This window comes from Drosophila hydei, unplaced genomic scaffold (genome assembly GCF_003285905.1).
Source record: "Drosophila hydei strain 15085-1641.00,03,60 unplaced genomic scaffold, DhydRS2 tig00008128-arrow-arrow-pilon, whole genome shotgun sequence".
NCBI classification, from domain to species: domain Eukaryota; kingdom Metazoa; phylum Arthropoda; class Insecta; order Diptera; family Drosophilidae; genus Drosophila; species Drosophila hydei.
The window spans coordinates 1,319,852-1,339,769 of NW_022045838.1; the positions used below are offsets into that span (position 1 = coordinate 1,319,852).

General features: G+C 40.5%; 1 protein-coding gene across 1 annotated transcript in view; it reads right to left on the reverse strand.

Annotated features, from left to right (window-relative positions):
• The window catches only part of LOC111601580 (dendritic arbor reduction protein 1), a 34,031-nt gene extending 14,774 nt beyond the window's left edge, over positions 1–19,257 (reverse strand). The window contains exon 1 of the mRNA XM_023318235.2: positions 18,940–19,257. Within this exon, the coding sequence (XP_023174003.2) occupies positions 18,940–19,002 (63 nt within the window). The 5' untranslated portion in view covers positions 19,003–19,257. The remainder of the gene's footprint in view (positions 1–18,939) is intronic.
• Positions 19,258–19,918: the final 661 nt, after the last annotated feature.

Here is a 19,918-nt window from a genome sequence, read left to right on the forward strand (position 1 = left end):
AAAACCCTATATGCACCCTATATGAACTCTACTAAGAGTCGTGGCGTCATATCATATTTTTGTCAGTCTCAAAGCTTAGTTCAATAAGTTCATTGTTAATCTGCTAAGCAGCTACAACTCAGCAGATATTGAATTTCAAATACACCTCACATATTTCTGTGTCATGAGCGAGTATTAGGCAGTCGGCTGCTCCGAGCTGCTGGCAAATTTTGGCTTTTTTGAGGTTCTTGACCACGCACGTGTGACTCTAAATGTGCGCCCGCTGCTGTACGTGTGTGTAGTGATTGTTATTGTGGTTGTTGCTGTTGGCTTTGGCATTATTTAGCATATTTTGTTCGATTTTAAATGAAGTCACGTTGCAATCGTAAAGTCGATATTTATGTTTGTCATTATTTTTTATGCTCTGCTGCTTCTTCTACAACTTCTGGTTGTTCCTCAAACTCAACCTCTAACTCTGCCACTTCTCGTTTTCGCTGCTGTTGTTGTTCATATCAATATTCTTGCTGCTGCTGGCCATTATTGCATACAATGTTTCTTTTGCGCCGCTTAACAATAGCCGTTAACAACTATATTTCTATGTTTTCGTGAAATGCCAAAGCAGCATGCAACCTGTTGCTGGCAACTGTTGCTGTTGCAAGTAATGAGGCAGCTGTCAACCATCATAAAAGTCAACGAAATGTCTATGAGAAGTCAGCCAACTTAGTTCACTTTGAGCTGCGCCGACTTTTCATACATCTCGACTATATAAGGGGGATTCCTCTTTTTCCCTCTCCCCCACTCACTCCCTCTCGCTCGCTCACTGAGCCCAACACGTGCCGTCTTTCTGTACATCACTTGAGTGCCACTACGATCTCTAGCCATTTCACTGATAAGCCAAACACGCAACAATATGTTTGTGTCGTATAGCAATAATTGAAGGCAAATCGCAATCGATGGCAAACAAAGAGGCCCAGAGGCAGCAGATAAATCAGCCAGAGCCAGAGCCAGAGCCAAAGAAATAACTACATTTCTTTAGCTATTTTTTTCGCTCATTGTGGGTAATCGTTAAATAATCCGCTGTATGTGGCTTATTGTGTGGCTGTGGCTGTGTTGGCCCCGGGGCGTCGCAGTTGGCAATTGACGGCCACGAACTGGGTGCAAAAAATAAAAATAAAAATATTTCCTGAAATTTGTTAAATTAAATGACTTTTAATGCTTTGCGTTGTTGTTGTTGTTGTTGTCGCAGTGAAAGTTTCTAATGCAGGAAATGTAAATGTTTGACAGCTAAGAAACTTGAGAGTCTTTCGAAGTGTCTCTTTGTGTGTATGTGTGTGTGAGAGAACAAGTTCGTTGCCTCAGTCTTTTGTTTGCGCTGCCTGGCAAATATCCAATAAGATATACTGGCAATAAAACAAAATTTCAATTTGCTGACCCCCAAGCAACAACAAAGAATGCAGTTAACTTTTTCACAAAATACGAAATACGGCGCTATAAACGCAGCTCATAAAATCAGCGGCGAGCGGGAATGATGCTGCCTGCGTAGCTCGACGCAGCTCGTAAAAATAGTTAAACTTTTAATAAACAAATGAGAAAAAAGCAGAGAAGAAATATGCTCATGACTCATAACAACAACAACGAAACAATTTGCATAAAAAATCGCTGGCAATCATTTTATTGGGCCGAGCGCTCGTAAATCTTCGACAACGAGTCAAGCCACAACTTGAGCCACAGTAACGAAAACAACAACAACAACAACTAGCTCTGACCACACAGTTGACAACAAGAAAAGAGTAGAGAAAATGTGGAAAACTATGCCAAATATGTTTTCCGCATTTTCTTCTTTTGCATACGCCCCAGGGACACAAGCGGCTCAGCACAGCCAGCGCCTGAGCTAAGCCCAAATCAGCATCGGCAAATCAAATTTGGAACAGTAGTTGGCCAAAGACTCGGCTAAAGAGCCAGGCTAAAGCTGTAGTTGCAGCTGTAGCTGGAGCTTGGACAAGTGCAGCGCATGCTAAACATGCGTTTGGCATCGTTTCGTTTTCACTGGACATACGCAGACACACAAACAGGCATGTGTGCAACCCTTGCCCCCTGCTCTGTGCCCCTATTGCCTTGCATTTAAATGTCAACGCGCGCAGAAAAAAAAGCGAGCCAAACTTGCGGATTTGCAGTCAATTTTCTTGGAATTGAATTTTGTGTCCATTTGTGCCTAAGAGAGATTACATGCCCACTTTGCATGTGACGCAGAGTGGAGCAGGTAGCTGAAGGGGGTGGGAGGTTAGGAAGCTGGGGAGTTGGCACATGACTTTTTATGTTCGGCAATGTGGCGCAGCCTGGGCGTAGGATATTTATCTTGAAGTTGGCTCCACAAAGAGCAGCGAATGCTAGAAAATGTCGCTTAGACTTGGAATATGATTTTTGAAATATCAAATAAATGTTTTATGGGCATATTAGTGGAAATCTAAAGGCATAAAGAAACATGTTGTAGCCGCATTGTGTGGGAGTTAATATATTAACATAGGTATTTTCTGAGTCAAGGAAACATATATAAACAGAAATTTTAACAGCTTTGCTATGACTGTCCACATGAATTCTGGCAGCTTATATATGAGTATATATTGAATATATATTTGTAGAGTTATCTAGAGTTATCTATATATTCAGCACATCTTATCTCATCTCGCTCTACTCTGCTCCATTCCATAGCTCCATCCTCAACAGCTGTTTAGTTAGGGTAGCCTGAATGTCTATCAGCTCACCTACTCAACTACTCTCACACACACACTCACACACACACTCACACACACACTCACACACACACTCACACACACTCAAAACATGTGCTTCTTCTGCTGCCACATGCAGCTGAACAACGCTGCTCCGACTCTATTGCAGTGAGTTTTGCAGGCAGGCGTGTAGGTATTGACAGCCGAGGCAGCTACCTGTTGCAGCAAATGCAACTGCCGCACAGCAGTGCACCAAAGTGTTGCAATAACGCTAGCAGACACTGCAGCAGCAATCGACATGTTGGGCGAGAATCATTTACACGCGAGCCAAAAGCGTGCGGGCAGGGGGCGGGCGGCTGAGTTGATTTTGGTTTATTTGCGCTTGTCGCCAGCCTCATTTGTCGGCACAGCTGGATGCGCCTTATGGCACCTGCAACGCCAACATTCAAGGCACCACAATTTGTAGCACGCCAGGTTTGTTTTCTTTTTATTTTTTGTAGAACTCTGCCCCACCGCCTTGACACCTGGCTTAGCCGAACTATTCAAAGTGAACCCATCAATTAGGCAAAAGAGCCGGCCGCACGCTCATAAATATTTAATGTGCAGCGCACAAGAGTCGCGTGGAAAGCCAGCGGAAAAAGCATTTCTCGGCGAGCGAGGTGTCAATTTGACATAAATGGCCCGCTTGGGCTTTCGGCTGTCCGTCGTTTACATAATTAAATGAACAGACTAGATCTGTGCGGTCTTTGCACCGCCCCCTACCCCCCGGCCACTCTCGCGGTCGCTGCCTCTAATCAGCTGCCAGATCAGGGAAGAAGGCGCTAAGTGTCGAGGCAAACAGAAACAAAACGAATCGCACGCACAAATCTCTCGCAAAGGTGTTAAAAGAAAAGCATGCCAGGCGTTTATCTTGCGCTTTCTCGCCGAGACCCATTAAAAAAAGGTGTAGATAAATAGGTATGCTGCCCGGCCCGGCTCGATCAATGATCATTTTCAGTTAAAGATCATTGCATGAGGCAATGGCTGCAGCTGCAACCGAGTCGCCGCGTCGTTTCCATATGCCACCAATTCATCAACTGGCCAAAGCGAGGCGCTCCACGCAATTAGTTGGCCAAGTTAACGCCTTCTCGTCCTTAAGTCTAAAGTCTGTGCTTAACCCTTATGTTGTTCACGTGCCTTCAATTGACGTCATTCTCAGCTGCCCTTTGTCGCTGTTGTTGCTGTCCCTTGTCAGTGTCTTTTTCATTAGCGTTCGGGTTATTAACCACCTATTTTGTTGCCTTTTGTTTCTCGTTTCGCCCTTCTGCGTCTGTCCTTTGCTCGCGCGGCAACAATTTTTTTAACACCTTTTCCGTGCGACGGCAACTGCGACGCTGGCGTGTGCTGCCCTCGACGCGTGCGACTCCTAAAGCGTTTTAACTATAAGCCGCAGAGTTGCTTCTTTTTTGCTAAAAGGCTATAAAAGTGAAGGCTTAAAGCATAATGATGTTCAGATGCTCTTTCTTATAAGGTATCTTATAAAGCATATATGCTATATACTATTGATAAGATAACTAAATTACACAAATATTACTTAAAACGAAACAATGCTAAAATAACCTTTCCCATAAGCTAGTATAGAACCCACATATACCATTCAATAGCTGAAGTATAATATAAAATAAATATCATAAATTGTCAACTAAAGTGTGTCCAGTGTCCACCCAAAGTTATGAAACTCTAAAAAACACGCTTTACTATACTATCTATATACTCTATAAGTAATCTATCATTAGATGAGATGCTCTTTCATATAAAGTAGCTTACAGTAAAAGGCAACAGCTACTCAACTAGACTTAGACTTACTATTAGTATTGACTTAGTATAACTATTAGTTATATATTTCTTATTATTACTTTAGCTCACATCACAAAGCTTAAATAGACTCAAGCACAAGCTCGCATCTCTTATGCAAGTTACATACATTATTTATTAGCTGTAAGCACTTTGACATCTATCTTTAGTCATTTTGTATTGCTGAGCCATTTAAGTGCATCTATGTTAAGTGTTACTTTTTCTGGGAGCTGTCATTCATTATGCCACTAAAACTTATTAGCTGCAAATGCGTTGCTGCTGCTGCTCTCAAAGTGTCATTAAAATCCCCCAGCGAGCGCATAAATCACTTTTTGGCCAACAGCCGCGGCAGCTGAAAGCCAACAATGGCTGCAACAATCGCTTAAGACAATGACAACAAAATGCGTTAATCAATGCGAACAGCCAAAAGCAAACGCAGCGTCCATTTTTGGGCAAATTAAAGACCAGGCCCAAAACAAAATACCAAAAAAATAACAAAAAGAAAAAAACGAAAATCTGCGACCTGCAACTGCGACACGTGAGCGCCATAAATGGCAGCAAGTCGCTACGTGGGCGGGGCAGACGGCGGGGCACTTGCTGAATATTCGACTTCCTCATTTAACAAACAGCAACAACAACAACAGCAGCAGCAGCAGCAGCAACAGCGCACTTAATACACCTTAGCCAATCTGAATCGTACTTCATTAAGATGCAAAAAAATAAAGAACTCACAAACAAATTTTGTATATTTTGTTATAAAAATAACAAAATGAAAAATATAAAAAATATCAAAAAAAAATATATAAACAAAATATAATCCTAAAATATATTTGCGCTTTATTAACGAGCAACAGCAGCAGCTGTTGGTCTTTTGCGTTAATGATGCACATTGTTCAATGAAAATGAAAGCAAAACACTGAGCGACGTCAGCACAGATGCTGGATGCTGAGCGGGCAGGCAGCGACTGCAATGACACCTGCATTCATGAAGGCTCAGCAGGGCTTTAGGGCTGCAGAGTTACTTGACTTAAGAAAACACTGTGCATGCTCCGGAACTAGTTCAGTAACTAGTTCCTTCAGTAGTTCACTAAGCATTTGCCCTCGATTCTGTTGTAAATAGTGATTCATTTAAACAAGTTCGCACACTAGTTCCTTTAGGAATTACCTAGATTACTTTTTTCTCCATTGGTTCATATAAACCAGTTCTCTTATTAGTTTCTTTAGGAATTGTCTTGGCTTCCTTTTAAGATATAGATTCACAGGAACAGCTATACTTACAAAAGTGATTTAGTTAGCTTACGAACTAGTTCATTTTTATTAAGGCTAAATTTTTAAGAAATATTTCTTACGTTTTATAGCAGATTTAACTGCAACTGCTTATATATATTCACTGCGGAACTAGTTCACAAACTTCCATAAATGATAATTATTGAATTTTACATAAATTATTCAGCTTTCAAATGCCATAAAATATTCTGATAGTTCTTTCTTACATTTGGAACCAGTTCAAAAGAACTATTGAATTAAATTCTAAATTTTATTCATTCAATTATATAAGTAAATTCCGGAATTAGTTCACTAGACAGTTAGTTCCGCGACGACATTTAGCCTGCCTGGAACCAGTTCAGCTCAGTTCAGTGCAAGGTGGGCGTGAGTTACTTGCCTGTCAGCCCACTGACGTCTAGCGACAAGCAAGCACAATTCGCTTAGCATCTTCTGCTCAACACAGGTGGGCGTCAATTGGAGCAGCTGCAACCAGAACAACAACAACAACTGAAACAACAACCGCAACAACAATAACAAAATGATTACACGCTTCCGGCTGGGGCTCGAGTTTGGTTTTCAGCGTCGAATTATGCGCTAAGCGATTGTCATTACAATAAATTTCGCATATTGTGCGCATAAATTTCGCTCAAGCTTCAAAGGAGTCAGCAACAACAACAGCAGCAGCAACGAGAGTTACAACAATGGGCTGCACAGCTGGGACATCCAAAAGTGGAGCCACAGTGAGTCATGAATGTTATGGACTCGCTAACTGGGTCAAATGTTGTTGCTTTTTGGCTAAGAATATGCCACAGAGCTGAGGCAATGAGTCAACGTTACGTATACGCAATGTGGGCCAAGCAGCCATCCCAGCCACAGATAGAGAAAGAGAGAGAAAGAGAGAGAGAGGGAGGGAGAGGGAGAGGGAGAGCGCACGAGGCAGTTGGTATTCGAACTGTGACAGCATGTCAAAACTGTTGCCTTATCGACATTTCAATTAGCCGCAATTCTTAGCCCTGAGCTGCTGTCAGGCATTTGCAGTCGATACTCGACTAACGATACGCGATACCCGCGGCACGATACACGACTCGAGAGTCTACCAAATCGATAGCTGCCGCTGTCAAATTCGCTTGGCATCTATCTATTTGGTGTCATTTAGTTAACGGGTGCGCTTATAGCTGGGCTAAATATCAAATGCGACGTGTGTGTCTGTGTCTGTGTGTGTGTGTTTGTGTGTGCAACATGCCACAGACTCGCATATGCAGATTTTCTGCGCAAAATGCCAAAGCTCCTCCAGACAACAGAGAGACGTGCACATATGAGCCACCACTGGCAGCTGCCTGCATGAGGCAACAGTCAGCAACTGTTCGCAGTTTTGCTATTCAAAAGTCTATCGGCTGTCCAATTAAAGCGTTTTTAGCCATTAATTAGTTTGATAAAACGTTCAGCGTGTGACATTAATAAATTGGTCGCGAGAGAGGAGGCTGAGCAGGTGGATTTCATATACGAGAAATATGTGTGCAAAGAATTTAGATAAGTTTGCAACTAAAGTAAATAGAATTTCAATTCAAAATAAAACGTGTTTAATAACATAATTTAAACTGAATTCATTAACTCTTTTAAGTGCGCTCAGCAAGCTGAAGAGGGTGTATTGGTTGTTGTGATGCTGTTCGACTGTTTTTATATTAAAAGTTAGAAATTTGAAATTTTATATATATATTTTTTTTGTACAGATCAGCCGCAAGACTCTAAAAGACTAAAGGGAACAGATGAGAAAAGCATTTGTCCAGCAACCATGCTTATCGGAGCTTGTGATAGAAACGTCGTGGCGGTGATTGACTCAGCATTGGCATAGGAGAGAAGCTGCAGGAACTCTCTCTCTCAATGCCAAGTCGGCATATGCTCTCCGGCAAATGAAAACATTTTGGAGTGAGGATGGTAGGTACTCTGTATAATATGATTGCATACATGATATCGTGGGCTATCAATCCCAAAGTGAACAAGAGCAGATGCTGACTGTATTTGCAGATCAGATCAGTATCATATAGAAACATCAAGCTGTGACCATTGCTAGCCAAGCTAATTTTAAGGAAATGTTGATGCTCTCTATAGACTCATGACAAATTACTTATATCAAGTCAAGTGCGGGCGTGGCACATCATAAAACAATGTATAGCTGATCAGAGATAGGCTAGCGTAAGTAGATCTACTGAAAGAGGTATTGCTATAAAGTCTAGTCATGGGCATGGCTAATACTAAGATATCTGAATCTATCTCAAAGTTCTCTCTTGGACGAGCATTATGCAGTCAGTTGTGCTCGGCTGCCACATACACTCTTATTTATATCTCATGTCTCTCGCCCGCTCGCTCTTTTTGACTACTTTATAGCTAATTTGGCTAAATTAGCTAGACAGCTCGCATGAAGTTCCTTTTATTGAGTCTGTCGGATGATTTATTCAAATGAGTTTAATTAGAAGTCCGAGTGCTTATAATTAATGTATTCGCTATTCGCTTTTGTTTGTTTGTCAGGTTACGTGTTAAATGCATTTAATTTCGCTAGCGCCAGTGACATATAAATTAGCAGCTTGGCTCAACCTTGAGCGCGTAAATTCTATGCAATTAAATGAATTACAAACTCAAACAAAACTCAAGAGATGCCTTGGGCAAACATTCGTTGCGGCAATTAATAAACTAAAATTAAAATTACATCGAGCTAAAACATAAATTATAAGGCTAACATATGTCTGGAATGCATTCGGAATGCCCCTCGCTGGTCCGCTATCCCTGCTGCCTCACCTGTCTCGCCTGGCTGCCAATTGCAATCACGACTGCGAAACTTTTTTGTTTTTTTGTGCTAAAATCATAGCTCTCGGTGGACAAATGCGGCATGATGGCTCCAGGGGACAGCGCAGCAATTACCTTACAAGCCAACAGCAGCGGGAGGGGCTGGCTGGTGTGAGAGGGCGGAAATGTGCATGTGCCAATGTAAAGCCATTCAATTGGTCAGACAGAGACAGATGCGTGTGGGCCACAGGCTGACCCCACGGAACTCTGCCGTGATATATGTGACAGCTTTGACACTGGCTAACAAATAGCCACAGCAGCAGCACCAGCAGCAGTAACTGCGAACAGGTTTCGCTTTCAAAGAGCTCTCTTTTTTCCCCCAATATCAATATGTGCATGTAAAGTCGCCTAAAGATTATGTTAATGTCCGGTTTCATTGAGGAAAAAGCCACGTTGAGGGCATTTCATTCAGTCGCTGAGGCTATTGACGCAACCAGTTAACAGTTGGCGGTCGCTAGAATAAACTGAATATGTATAAAACAAAAACAAAGCCAACAAACACAGCTATAGTAAAATGTCGTATAGAATGCGCATAGATTCAGATTAGAAGCTCAATAAATCAAGAGAGCGGAGCAAGAGAATCGAACGAGTGTGTGTTTCGAAGGCATAATTTGCCTAAATTAGAAAATCGGTAACAAAAATCAATGATGCTGAAAATTTTCATAATAATAGCGTTAATAGGCATAATAACAACGGTGGCTCCGAGCCCAGCCAAATGGCCAAACAATGGAAACCATTGTGTGTGCACGGCCATGCCTCACAGAGTCAACTAATGGAAAACAAATTGTTAAATGAAATTGATATAGCTCTGCTCGATAGTTTCTGTTGCTGATGTGGGCCTAAAACAGTTGGAGAGATAAGAGTGAAAGAACTGTTTGGGGCAGCAGCAGTGGTAAATACTTTTCACAGCGACTGTGTGTGTGTGTGTGGAGAAATTAAATATATATTTTGTATATAAAACTATCACATAAATTCGTTTAATTTATAGATGTTATCTACTCTTTGTGTTAAATGTTTGAGAATGTGCTGGAAATTGGTTAGAAATCAACAGAGTTGAAATTTAGAGTAGGTAAAGGGATTATATATAGGGAGTGTATGGATCTGAGTATCTACTTTAACTGTCTGTAGAATATCTATTAAGAACAACTCGAAATATGCTATACTTTAAAATACAGTGAACTCAGATCGATAATAAATTCTAAATTCTTCAGCTCTACTTCTAACTTCTCCACAGCCAATTTTTGCATGTCAAAAAGTTATAAATACTCAACACATATATTTCTACCTAACAATTCCCACACACGCACACTTACACATGGACAAACGTAAAAATGGCGCATCCCAATTGAAATGTTTCGAGTGTTTTGCTCATTCGCCTAACTGTAGTACAGCTGTACAGCAATTGTCTTCCTATGTGCTCATAAATATATAGGCACTTATACATATAAGCGTGCCTGTGTGTGTGCGTGCGTGCGTGTGTATAGTTTTGTATCTATTTCTCTCATTTTGTCGCCGTGACATGCGCACTTCACGCAGCGCTGGCCGCCGAGCGCAGTTAAGCACCATTAAGCAGCCGCCGTCGGCGTCGCTGCGACGCCATATTGAGCTGCGACACTAGCTAGCGAAACCCCCCTCCCCCTGCACAGCAACAGCAGTCCCACCCTCCCCTGTGGCCGTCACCCAACCAGCGGGCAGCAGAAAACTTTTTTGCAAGCGCAGCAAATCAAAACACATTTCATAGTTAGAAAACAGCCACAGACATATATACATACGCACTCACACACATACCTACATATACATAAGCATATGCATAAGTGTGGAGTAAGAAAGACAAAAGTTGTTGTTGTATTTGTTTGTTTTCTGCCTCATCAGCCCCTCGATAACAAAAACAAAAACAATAGCATTGCGATAAAAGCTGCTCACTGCTGCCGTTACTTTGTCTTGCTCTCCCTCTCTCTGTCTCTCGCTCGTTGCTTTGACTGTTGTTGTACATACATAGATGGCTTATGTATATTTATTTGTTGTTACTTTTTGCTACTCTTACATAGTTTGTCCGCTCTCTCTCTCTCTCTCTCTCTCTCTCTTCACATTCGTCCACAAATCGCCCTCAATTGCCAAGACGCCATTTGCCAAAGCAGCTACTCTCTGTCGCTGTCGCTGCCGATGCCGCTGCCGCTGCCTCTACCGTTCTGCTCATGTGCGCATGACGAATGACCGCAATTTGCGACAGTTTTTTCTTTTTTTTTGCTATTGCTTTTAACTATTTTTTTAGTTTACATATCTTTGACTGATGTTATTGAGCATTTATTGTTGACTGCCTGCATATATCGAGTCTTTATTGTTTTTTTTTCTATTTTCCGTTTTCATTGGCTTTTCTATTCTAATGGTTTTATTTTCCTAAAGTCCATTTTGAGCTGAATGCAAATGGAAATACATTTTGAGTCTATTATATTTGATGGCAGGGGTAATTGTTAATGTTATTTATGTGAATAGATTTGTTACAGAAGGCAAATAGCCATAAAGTATGTAAAAAAAAGTGTTTATAGCTAATTCAAATCATGCTTTTATAGGGCAGCGAGCCAGAGGAATTTAAATTAATTTTTAGAATATTGAAATCATAAAAGCCAGAGGTTAACAGCAATCGAAATAGGCTTAAAACAAATTCTTTGAATATACATGCAATAAAACTATTTTTCTCATTCTCATTCACACAAGAAATTTAGGTTCATTTTGTGACTCCCTCGACAACTTGATTAGCATAAAAACCTTCGCACAGCTATTGCATTGCATCGACAGGACGAAATTGAATATCCTGACGCATGCAAAGCAAAGACAAACATAATTTGATGGCTGAGTTGAATGAAATATTCTCACAATTTCACGCTGAGCAATCATAACTCAATGTTTTGGGGTGTCCACTGAAGCTATTAAATGGCAATTCCCAATTTCCAGAGACGGGGGTGACAAAAGGCGACAGGAAACGCGGAGCAGACCCAACAGCACATTGAGGGCATTCTGGTAGCTAGGCATAATTTTCCAATTTCCGATCAAGCGCATAAGCGAGAGGGCAGCGAAGCCAGCGAGGCGTGGCACAGAAGGGCGAGGGAGAGCTGGGAGCCAAAGGGCTACGCATGCGCAACACGTTGCAGTTGCAAGAGTTGGCAATTGCAGCGCGCTGATCAATAAAATTTGAAGTGAAAACTGTTGAGCGGCGGTCAGCGCGAGGGCTGAGGCAGTACAGGATTTGCGGGCAATTAATTTGTGTGCAGCAAAGCAACAGGAAACAAAATTCCAAGCGAGATCAGCGAGGGGGCGAGACAAGTTTGAAAGTTCAATGGCCAACACAGAACTGACTGCCAGACAGACAGACAGCTATTGAGTTGGCCCACCAGTTCATGTTCATTCTTATTGACAGGGCCTATTAGTGGGTCAATTGCCGCTAAGATTTCGGGCGCTTATTTTTAGGCCAAGTGCGTGCTGCCAGCTGCCTGTTGCCTGTTGCCTGCTTGCTGAGAGCTTTACTTTTCATTTTTATATACATTTATTTACCTCTGCTTCTTCTTCGTCGTTTTGCTTTGTATTTTTCTTTACACGTTTTTTACTTTTTTTGCATACTCTGGCAATTAGCGTCAGCGATCGATCAAATATAGCTGCGTCCATGGCAGCCAGCCTCAAAAGAACCTCATTAATTGGTGATAAAACTTAAATAAGCAAATAATAAAACTCAAGTAATTTTTAGGCTCACATCTGTGTCACTCTCAATGTGTGTGTGTGTTGGGTGTGTGTGTGTGTGTAGACGCGTGTTAAGACAACAACAACAACTGAGCTGTCTGCAGGCATTTGTGAATGAAACTGAAATGAATCTTACAACTTATTCTTGTCGAAGCAACAAGTACAGTGATGAGTCGTCAGGGAGAACAGTTTAGTGTGAAGGTTGAGTTGAGTTTGTCATGAAAACAAGTTGTGAATAAATTTTGAATGAATGAAATTTGTGTATTAAACATTTAAATGAAGCTGATGTCTGCATCTCTTTATAAAGCAGCTTTAGAAGAAGAGCTTCAATATGCAATATCAGCCATTAGTGTTTATTAAATGAAATATATAGATTGTTATATACAGATACCTCACAGTGATACAGCAGCTAAGAGCAGCAAGAGCAGACACTTAGCTCTCTTCTACAGCCATTAGCTACTATTTATAATACTATACAAACTAGATATCATATACTACACACTATATACATTGAATCATCTATACCTACAAACGACTTGAGCACAGCTCAATATCCTACAATCTCTCAAAAAAGTTGAAGTCATTTTTGCTTGCAATAATTTCTGTCATTCAATTTACTATCAAATCTGACTCACATACATACTCATATATATGCTATGCTATAAACATTAAGTTCTCGCCTGCTTAATTCGTATCTAATCTATCGCCATTTACAGCTCTATTCGAAAAATTGAATTGCAATTCCTGCTAACTTCTCAATTAAGCTGAAATCTTTGTCCCTCTCCAATTCACAAACTCGCTGTTAATTAATTAAATGCATTTTAAATGAGCTCAACACCTAATAATCAATTAAAATCAAAGTCAAACATTATGTGTATGAGAAGTATGATCAACTAGCAGATACCCTGCAGGGAGTCAAAGAGCTGCGGAGTTGAGTGAAAGAGGTGCTAAATGTCAACTACTTGAAATTAGGGATATACCGGAGCAGTTTTTCTATATCAAAGGAATAGAATGTTCGATATATATATAGAAGTTTCTGCTAGAAATATGAAAATTGATTTAATCTGCGCATACTCAAACGCTCGAACTCTTAGAACTCTTTGCTACATACAGAAAGACAATCTGACTGTTAGATGGACAACGGTTGATGGAACCTATCTATCCTAATGGAGCATATACTGTGTATACCTTAGAGAATCAGTCGTCTCTCATGCTGATATACTATACATACTACATATAATATATATTCCTTATATACCTTAGGCTAACAATCACTCTTCTGTCTCTACATACACATTAGCTATAGCATTATACCCTGTTTTAGGCACTGCTTCGGGGTATATAAATATTCGCATTTCAGAGTGGAATGAAAACTTTCGCATTGTGAAAATAAACTTAATTTGTTTGCTATTAAGTTAATTTTTAATTTAATTTTGCAACTTGAATTTATTTGTTTAGGTCTTCGAGTGGTTTTACGATGCCCGAGTGCGGATCGGCGCTGTTGCTGACGACTTTATCAACGGGCCATGATCAACGCTAAATGTCGGCCGTTTCATGTTTCTGTTTCTATTTTATTTTTTTATTATTTTTACTTTTAGTTTATCACCTTTAAAGTTGCTTGTGCTGTTGTCTAATACTATTTAGTGTTGTTGTTTTCTTTTTTTTTAGAAATTGATGACAGCTTTTTGAGGTTTACAGCGCGCACATTTGACACCGCGGGTCGCCATAAGCTGGCCAGCAATTCGAAGATTTCATGCAGATCTGATTTCATAATCAAATAATTGATCTTAATGAGTTGCGAGCAGCTGGCACAGCCGAAGCTAGCTCAAATTGTGTCTGTCAGCTGCTCAAAGCCTTTTTTACTTCTTGATCCAATCAAACTTGAAGCTTGAAAAATAATAATAAGAAATTGAAACAAAGGGAAAATATCGAATATTGAGTCTGAGCTTTGAATAGATTTTGGCACCTCACACAAATATTTATTTTATTTCACTTTTCTGCAATTTTTTTGAGCTTGTTTCCGCTATCTTTCTACGAATTATCGTTCGAACAATCCATCAAAAATTACGAAACCCTCTGTTTAGTTTTTAGGGACTGCGAATTAGATGGACGCAGATATTTCAGCTCAGCTCGTGCCATAGAAGTAGGCACAGTGGGCCGAGAGCTGACGAACTAATATATAAAATTTTGGATAGTATAATTTGGTGTTAAATTAAACATTTTGAGTTCTTACTGAAATGAATTTTAAGATTAACATATTTTCAATTAAAGGAGAAAGTTTCTTGGTTTGGAACTTAGCAACATGTGCACTTCGGGTTGAGAAAAAAATTCTCAAAATTTAGTTGTTCACAAAAATAGTAGTGGCTAGTAAAAAGAAACTTCAAGAGCTAAGGGCTCAAATGTCTGTGTAAAAACTATTGATTAGAGCCTGCTTAATCGATGAGGCGTAAGTTGAGTGCTAGCAGGAAGTTTCTTATAAAGAAGTATGCCTAAATACAATAAAGATTTATGTAGATATTGGGAGAGTATATATCAATCAAGCAGTCAAAAACATGAAAAAAAGGCCAGCAAGAGGAGATCAGAAAAGGCACTACAGTAAAAAAAGACTCTGCAAGAGCTGATAATCTACTCTAAGCTAGTTAAGATAGGGCTGCAATTGCAAACCTGTCGCAACTTAAGCCTTAACTTTAACTATATTTTATTATACATTATTATACTTTTAACTATATTATCAACATTTTGTGCCTGCCTCCAACCACTGTCATTCTGCACATAAAAATTCCTAAGATCTCTCCACAGCCTCACATCTCGCGCAAGCTTCAGGCTGATCCTGCGTGCAGCCAATTGAGAGTGATTGATTTTTGTTGCCAACTTTTGCATTTGCAGCTGTCCAAATAGCAGAAGAGAAAGAAGAAACACGAAACAAAAACGTCCAACGGCCAACTTGACCTCCAGTCCGTCTGAGCGGCATATCAATCAAATGTGGCCAATGATATTCAAGATTTGCGAATCATTTTGGCCATTTGGCAATTGCCAGTTTTCGTTTTCATTTGCATGAATTGGCGAAAAGCATGGGGACCCCTATAAGTTGGCATTACGCTTGGCGCTTGGCTAATACTCGTCTAGTTGGCTAAGGAAATCTACGCCGTCCACGGAGATTTGCATAGAATTGAAGCGTTGCCAATCGCAGAGCTCCCACTGTGCGGCGTTTAATGAGATTTCGTTGTTGTTAAGTATTTGTTGTTATAGTTTTTGGCCCAGTTTACTTATTATTTAACATTGATCGGACGCTTGTAATTGGCATTTGAGTTTGACCCAGTCTTGAACTTGTTTCGCAACGAAATGGAAAGTGCCTGGCCCAAAAGACAACGAATCGCAATGCTCTTTAGCTAACTTTTAATTATCTTATCTCCAGGTATCTGCCTCTCTCTCTCTCCCCTCTCTCCCCTCTCCCGCCCCCCTCGCTCACCTATTTCGCTACAATTTTATGATGTATCTACGAGGTATCTGCTTTTGGTGATTGTGTATCAGAAATGCGATTCTTTGAAGGCGGCCGCCTTTGAGTCTCACTTGTTTCCATTTTATTTGATTTTTGAGAATGTGCGAATGCAAATAAATGTGTTTTGATAGATACGAAACGAATTTTGTGTAGCGAGCCGAGCGAGCGAGTTCATTTTTGGTATTGACAAATTGGCTAAGCTGAATCGTAAAAGAGTTTTGCTGCATTTTATTTACGATTTGCATATATCGACGGCAGTTGCTGACAGCCACGCCCCATCGCCCCACCGCCGCCCGCCCTCGACTGTTGGCCGGCCAACATGACGTATGAGTAATCTGATTTTTATCTATATTTAATTATTTGCGCACATATGATTGAAGCACAATGGCCAGGGCCATTAATCAGTGCAGCAGCAGCAACAGCAGCAGCCAGCGACTGGACGCCAGGTGCCCATATGCTCGATTAGTTCAATTATTCATGCAGCAAGACATACGCTATCCGCCATCCGCCATCCGCCATCCGCTATCCTCTATCCGGGGCCATATCTGGGCTATTAGCTGGCCAATTCTGTGTAAGAAAATCGTAAACTAATTTCATGTGTTAAATGCCATAAAATATGAAAGTTTTCGTCATAATCGACACTTGACGACGTCGTGGGAATTACCTTTCAGGTAAATCTGTGAAAACGGAAGAAGAAGAGGAAGCGCAAGACGCCTCCTCCCCCTCTGGGCACCCTTTAGCGCCCGACGAGTTCGTCTTTGCTATCAGCCATGGAGGAGGCATCGTCAAGAGCGCTTTGTAGTTTTGCGACCGTGTGTAAATATTTGACAACACATGCCTAATTAGTGCAGCTATTGATGGTGACAGCGGAACAACAACAACACAAGCAACAACAACAACAAGTTGTCAAAGAACAAGGCCTGGAAGTGGATATGGAATGAAACGGAACGAGCTCTGAGTGCGAGCTCGTTTACGATGTCGTTTCCTGAGAAGTGCCTCAGTCACTAGCTGACTGACTGACTGACTGATTGACTAACTGACGGGCTGTCTAGTTGGTTCTCTTATCTAAAGAGCTATTCAGCGAGGGTTCTTTTGTGGGCTTTGTTGAGTAAGGCAATGCGAATACTTATCAATGAGTAAGACTAGTAGACACACATGTAGGCAAACTGTATGACAATGTTTTCGAGCAGGTCTGCAATCAATCAGGTTAACTATTAGAACGTGCACAAAGTAGATAAGTTTACTTATGTCAATTGACATAAGCATATCTTGCATACAATTTCGAGCTCTAATGGAACGCTGAATGAGGGTTGCTTTATAATTTGATAATGTGATTGGTTTTAGAGGGAAGAAAAGTGCTTTTGGTGTATTTAGCAGAGCTAAATACTTATAGATTAAATCCAATAGGAATAAGATTTATAAATTTTTACTTAAAGTATCTAATACTAAAATACTAAATACTTTTATACAGAGTATCCTCTCCTCAAATTATATTTCACATAAAGTATCTTCTAATACCTTCTTCTAATAATAGTATCTTATATCTTCTTTAAAGAGCCTTTTTAAGTGAGCGTGTCTTTCCAAGTAACTTCTATTAGAAGTATCTTTTACTAAAGCTATCTTCAATTGATATTATACACCAATTTGATCATCCCATCAAAGTATCCGAGAATTCTTATTAAAAACCAAAATATCTTCCAATGAAAATGCCTTCAATAAATGTGTTAAAAAGTAACTTATAATTAAAGTATCTGCTACGTTGTTTCAAGCAAAGCATCTTAGTGAAAACAGCAAAACTATTAACTAGATTTTCTATATTCTCAACTAAAAAGTTCTACTCGATGCTGCCTCTCACAGCCAATAGATTGAACTGAGCATTGTCTGATCAGAACATGAGATCATAAAACACACGCGTTGCTCTTTTAAAGCAATTGTTAAATATTTGCTAACGTTTGTCAATGGATGACTCTGCGGTTCGCGTCACATTTGAAGGAGGCTACCTAGCGTGGAGGTGTATGGACGGCATGCTGATTAGTGTGGCTGTGTTGAATGCCACCCAGCTGGCGCTGATGAAGCGGAGTTCAGGCGACTTCGGTCGTCTATGAGGCAGAGACAACTGCAACAACTGCGACAACACTTGGCACATTGGCACAACGTGTTGTGCACAAATATTGACCCGGAGCTTCGCAAGTAAGCGCGATTCAAACAATGGACAAACAAACGGAGCAGACCAGGCAGACGACAGAGCCAACAACAGGAACTGGCAAAGGCCGGACGAACCTGCTGGCAAACAAGAGTCAAGAACGCAGAGCCCAGCAAGAGCCAAGAGGCAAGCAACAATTTCCTTGGGGTGTGCGACTGACCGAGTTCAAAAGAGTTGACCGACTGTTTAAGAAGAGCTCAAAGTGTGGCAACAACACGAATGCGCCTTTGCTGCGCTGTGGCAAGTGATAACAAGATTTACAAATCGATTGCCGACGGCGCTTTGACAAATATTCGAGAAGTGGCCGAGCGCTCGTAAATGCGCTTTTGATGGCCCAGCAGACACCTGAGCGACCGAACACCTGGACCTGCACCTGGAGGTGTTAATCTGCGGCCGCGTGTTTGGCTCGACTGCGTGCTTATTATCACAAATGTATCCGCTCGATAATCAACTTAATTTGCTTAAACATGATTGCGTTTTATTTATAACAAAGACGTAAAATAAAACGAAGCCAGACAACAAAATCCAATTTGCTGCAAGTTTTGCATTTTGATAAGCGGAAGCATTTAAATTAACCGCGAGAAAGAGAAAGAGAGAGCAAAAGAAACAATAATAAAACATGAAAAAGAATCTTAATTAGCGCATTTGGCATAATTATAGATAGTAATTGCTTAACGGCGCATTGCCAATTTTTTATTAACAATATAAATTGAAGCCATGATTCAACCCAGCCAAAGGGGAAGTCGTAAAAAAACAAGAATCGAATTTTTGTGAAATTGTATAAAATTTTAACTGCTTAGCTTAAATGAGCTAATTGGGGAATTTGTTGGTTGCTTTCTGAATTGATTGATTTCTCACCTGCATCACCCAGTAGTTGTTGCTGGCGACAAATTGATCACCAATTATAATATCCGTATGCATTTAAGCAGAATTCTTTGCATCAATCTAAGGCTGACTTATATAAATATATCTATCTATATCTATATATAGATTGTAGACTTTATTGGTAAGAGTTGACCATGCTAGACGTTTAGCACTTGTTTCAATATTTATTTTATTTTCTTCTCGCTTCTAGGTCACAAGTCACAGACAAGTTCAAGGCACATTAATTATTAACAATTTATTTTATTTATTTTTGTGAATTTTATTTGCATGGCACTTGACAGAGCAAAGACTGACGCAGCTCTTCAAAATTATACATATATTTTCTTTCTTTTAATTTTTTACAATTTCTTCGCAATTGATTTTATTCATTTGCAAGGATATGCAAATTGTAAGCACACACATAAACACACACTCACGCGCACACAGTTATGTATGCGCATACACACTCACTGAATGGCTTTTATTTGTGCCTCAATTGACAATCATTCGGCTGCTGTTTCAAAATTCCCGTTTCAAGCACATCCTTTGCCCTAAAAAGCTCAGGCAACAACAGCAAACGCCGGCGGCTTTTTTTCACTTCCGCGTTTCGATTTGTGCTCGACTTCACTTTTATCTATTTTTAGAAATAGTTGTTGCTGTACTTAAATGCATTTGCAATTGTTTAATGGAACGCAATGTCTACTGCGGCGCGCTGCACTCGAAAATTGATTTGAATAAAATTTTAGTTTTTGTTTTTGTTTTCGAAAAAACGCTGAACCGAGCGCTCGGCGCCGTTGTTGTCTCTTCGCTGGCGGGAACCGAGTTCGTACTGATTGGACGAGCGAAGGTTTCGCGCAGACGAACCTCGCCAGTCAGCTAGCGGGCCAGACGTACACACACACACGAGCACACACACACACAGACTTGGAGTCATGTATGCTTGGCTAACCAGACTCAGAGACTCTCCCCCGCT